This window comes from Chlamydomonas reinhardtii, chromosome 6 (assembly GCF_000002595.2).
Source record: "Chlamydomonas reinhardtii strain CC-503 cw92 mt+ chromosome 6, whole genome shotgun sequence".
Classification (NCBI taxonomy): domain Eukaryota; kingdom Viridiplantae; phylum Chlorophyta; class Chlorophyceae; order Chlamydomonadales; family Chlamydomonadaceae; genus Chlamydomonas; species Chlamydomonas reinhardtii.
Window position 1 is genome coordinate 273,705 of NC_057009.1, and position 3,157 is coordinate 276,861.

General features: G+C 62.3%; 1 protein-coding gene across 1 annotated transcript in view; it reads right to left on the bottom strand.

Annotated features, from left to right (window-relative positions):
- CHLRE_06g250902v5 (uncharacterized protein) overlaps window positions 1-3,157 on the bottom strand; it is a 12,382-nt gene that overhangs the window by 3,682 nt on the left and 5,543 nt on the right. The window contains exons 8-11 of the mRNA XM_043062602.1: window positions 2,973-3,075; window positions 2,200-2,707; window positions 306-1,906; window positions 7-40 (exon numbers count right to left, since the gene is read on the bottom strand). Of these exons, the coding sequence (XP_042923308.1) occupies window positions 7-40; window positions 306-1,906; window positions 2,200-2,707; window positions 2,973-3,075 (2,246 nt within the window). The remainder of the gene's footprint in view (window positions 1-6; window positions 41-305; window positions 1,907-2,199; window positions 2,708-2,972; window positions 3,076-3,157) is intronic.

Sequence of the window (3,157 nt, forward strand, 5' to 3'; positions counted from 1 at the left end):
AGCGGCGAACTCCAGCATGCGCTCAGTGGCGTTCTCGCACCTGCACGCGCAACGCCATGCAAATCCTCATAGCTGGACTAAACTTCATTCAGCAGAACGTATGCTATACCGGTACCACCATTCTGGCTGCTTTAGGAGATGTGACAGGACTATCCAACCAGACCGCCGCCAGCAAGTGGTGAGACCATAAGATACCGTATCCCACTTGTGTAGTTTTCCCTGAAATAGCCTGACCCGCACATCGCCTCCATTCAGTCCCGCCCCGCCCGTCCCCCGGCCCCACAGCCCCCCCCCGCCGGGCGCACCTGTTGAGCAGCACGTCCTCCACGAACTCCAGCAGCTCCTTGTCGATCTTGCTGTACTCGTCCTCCTTCACCTGGGCCGCGTTCACAATGCCCATGTCCATGCCTGCCAGGCACGCGTGGTGCAGGAAAGCGCTGTGGAACGCGCGGCGCACAGCCTCGTTGCCGCGGAAGCTGAAAGCAATGTTGCTCACGCCGCCGCTGACCTTGGAGCCGGGGCACAGCCGCTTAATCTCGCGGGTAGCGCGGATGAAGTCGACGGCATAGTTGTTGTGCTCCGGCAGGCCGGTGCCGATGGTCAGGATGTTGGGGTCGAAGATGATGTCCTGAGGGTCAAAGCCCACCTCCTCCACCAGGATGCGGTAAGCGCGGCTACAGATGCGAATCTTCTCCTCATAGCTCGCCGCCTGGCCCTGCTCATCGAACGCCATCACCACCACCGCGGCGCCGTGGCGCCTGACCACCTCCGCCTGGTGCCTGAACGCCGCCTCGCCCTCCTTCAGACTGATGCTGTTCACAATGCACTTGCCCTGGCTGCACTTCAGGCCGGCCTCCACAATGTGGAACTTGCTGCTGTCAATCATGAACGGCACGCGGCTGATCTCGGGGTCGCTGACCAGCAGGTTGACGAAGCGGGTCATGGCGCCCACGCCCTCAATCAGGCCGTCGTCCATGTTAATGTCCAGCACGTCCGCGCCCTGCTGCACCTGCTTCAGCGCGATGGCCACGGCGGTGTCGAAGTCGTTGTTGACAATGGCCTTCTTGAACAGGATGCTGCCCGCCACGTTGCAGCGCTCGCCAATGTTAAGGAAGGTGCGGCGCATGTTGGAGGCGTCGGGCGTGTAGTTCAGCGGCTCCAGGCCGCTCAGGCGCATCAGCGGCGGTACGGTCACAGGCTTGCGCGGCTTGTAGGCGGACGCCATCTTCTTGATGGCGGCAATGTGCTCCGGCCCAGTGCCGCAGCAGCCGCCAATGGCATTCACCAGGTTGCCCTCGCAGAAGGGCCGAATCTCCTCCGCCATCTCATCGCCCTTCTGGTCGTAGCCGCCCATGGCGTTGGGCAGGCCGGCGTTGGGGTAGCAGAACACGTAGCAGTCGGCGCAGGCGGCCAGGTTGGCCACGTACTTGAGCATGTCCTTGGCGCCCAGCGCGCAGTTCAGGCCCACTGCCATGGGCTTGGCGTGGCGGATGCTGTTCCAGAACGCCTCGTTGGTCTGGCCGCTCAGCGTGCGGCCGCTGTTGTCCACGATGGTGCCACTCACAAACACCGGCAGCCGCATGCCCTTGTCGGAGAAGAACTTCTCCAGTGCGTACATGGCGGCCTTGGCGTTCAGCGTGTCGAAGATGGTCTCCACCAGGAACATGTCCACGCCGCCCTCCACCAGCGCCTCCGCCTGCTTATAGTAGGCGTCCACCACCTCGTCATAGGTGATGCCGCGGAATGCAGGGTTCTCGACGCTAGGCGACACGCTCAGCGTCTTGTTGGTGGGGCCGATGGCGCCGGCCACAAAGCGCGGGCCGCTGCCGGGGTTCTTAGCCAGGAAGTCGGCCACACACTTCTTCGCCAGCTGCGCGGCCGTGCGGTTGATCAGAGCCACCTCCTCCTGTAAGGGTCAGTGAAAAGCAGCGGAAACAAAACATTCGGGTGAGTATGCAATAAGGCACAGGGGTCGTAACACCACCCCAACCGTGGGCTAGCTAACAACGTCTCAGCCATAAAACAAACCTAGCACCGTATCACAGACCGACTCGCTGGCCCCTTATGGAGCTGCAGCTATCTGCACGCAATTCAAGCCGACTATGAACTATTGGGCTTTAACCCTGGCCCTCCTCCCGCCCCGCCACTGACGGGCCTCGCCCCTCGTCCCCCTGCGCCCGCAGCAAGCCCCCAACTCACGTCGGCCTGCAGCTCGTAGTCGGACTGGCTGATCCACGTGCCGTTGAAGGTGTTGGTCTCAATGATGTCCGCGCCAGCCTCCAGGTACGCCGTGTGGATCTTGCCAATCACATCGGGCCGCGTGATCACCAGCAAGTCGTTGTTGCCCTTGAGCTCGTGGCTGTGCTTGGCGTAGCGCTCGCCGCGGAAATCCTCCTCCTCCAGCGTGAACTTCTGGATCTGGGTGCCCATGGCGCCGTCAATGAAGATGATGCGCTCACGCATCAGCTTGTCCAGCGGCACAAACGCGGCAGTCGGCTTCACGCCGTCCTTCCACGCCTTGTACTTGGGCACCGGCGCCGGCTTGGCGTCCGGCGCCAGCTGGTCCTTGCCCGCCGGGATGGGGTTGAGGCGGGGAGTGATCTTGGGTCCAGCAGGCGCCGACGCAATCTTGACCACGGCGGTGGGCTTGCTCTTGGGGTCGAGGGTAGCGGCGAACTCCAGCATGCGCTCAGTGGCGTTCTCGCACCTGCACGCGCAACGCCATGCAAATCCTCATAGCTGGACTAAACTTCATTCAGCAGAACGTATGCTATACCGGTACCACCATTCTGGCTGCTTTAGGAGATGTGACAGGACTATCCAACCAGACCGCCGCCAGCAAGTGGTGAGACCATAAGATACCGTATCCCACTTGTGTAGTTTTCCCTGAAATAGCCTGACCCGCACATCGCCTCCATTCAGTCCCGCCCCGCCCGTCCCCCGGCCCCACAGCCCCCCCCCGCCGGGCGCACCTGTTGAGCAGCACGTCCTCCACGAACTCCAGCAGCTCCTTGTCGATCTTGCTGTACTCGTCCTCCTTCACCTGGGCCGCGTTCACAATGCCCATGTCCATGCCTGCCAGGCACGCGTGGTGCAGGAAAGCGCTGTGGAACGCGCGGCGCACAGCCTCGTGCCGCGGAAGCGAAAGCAATGTCTT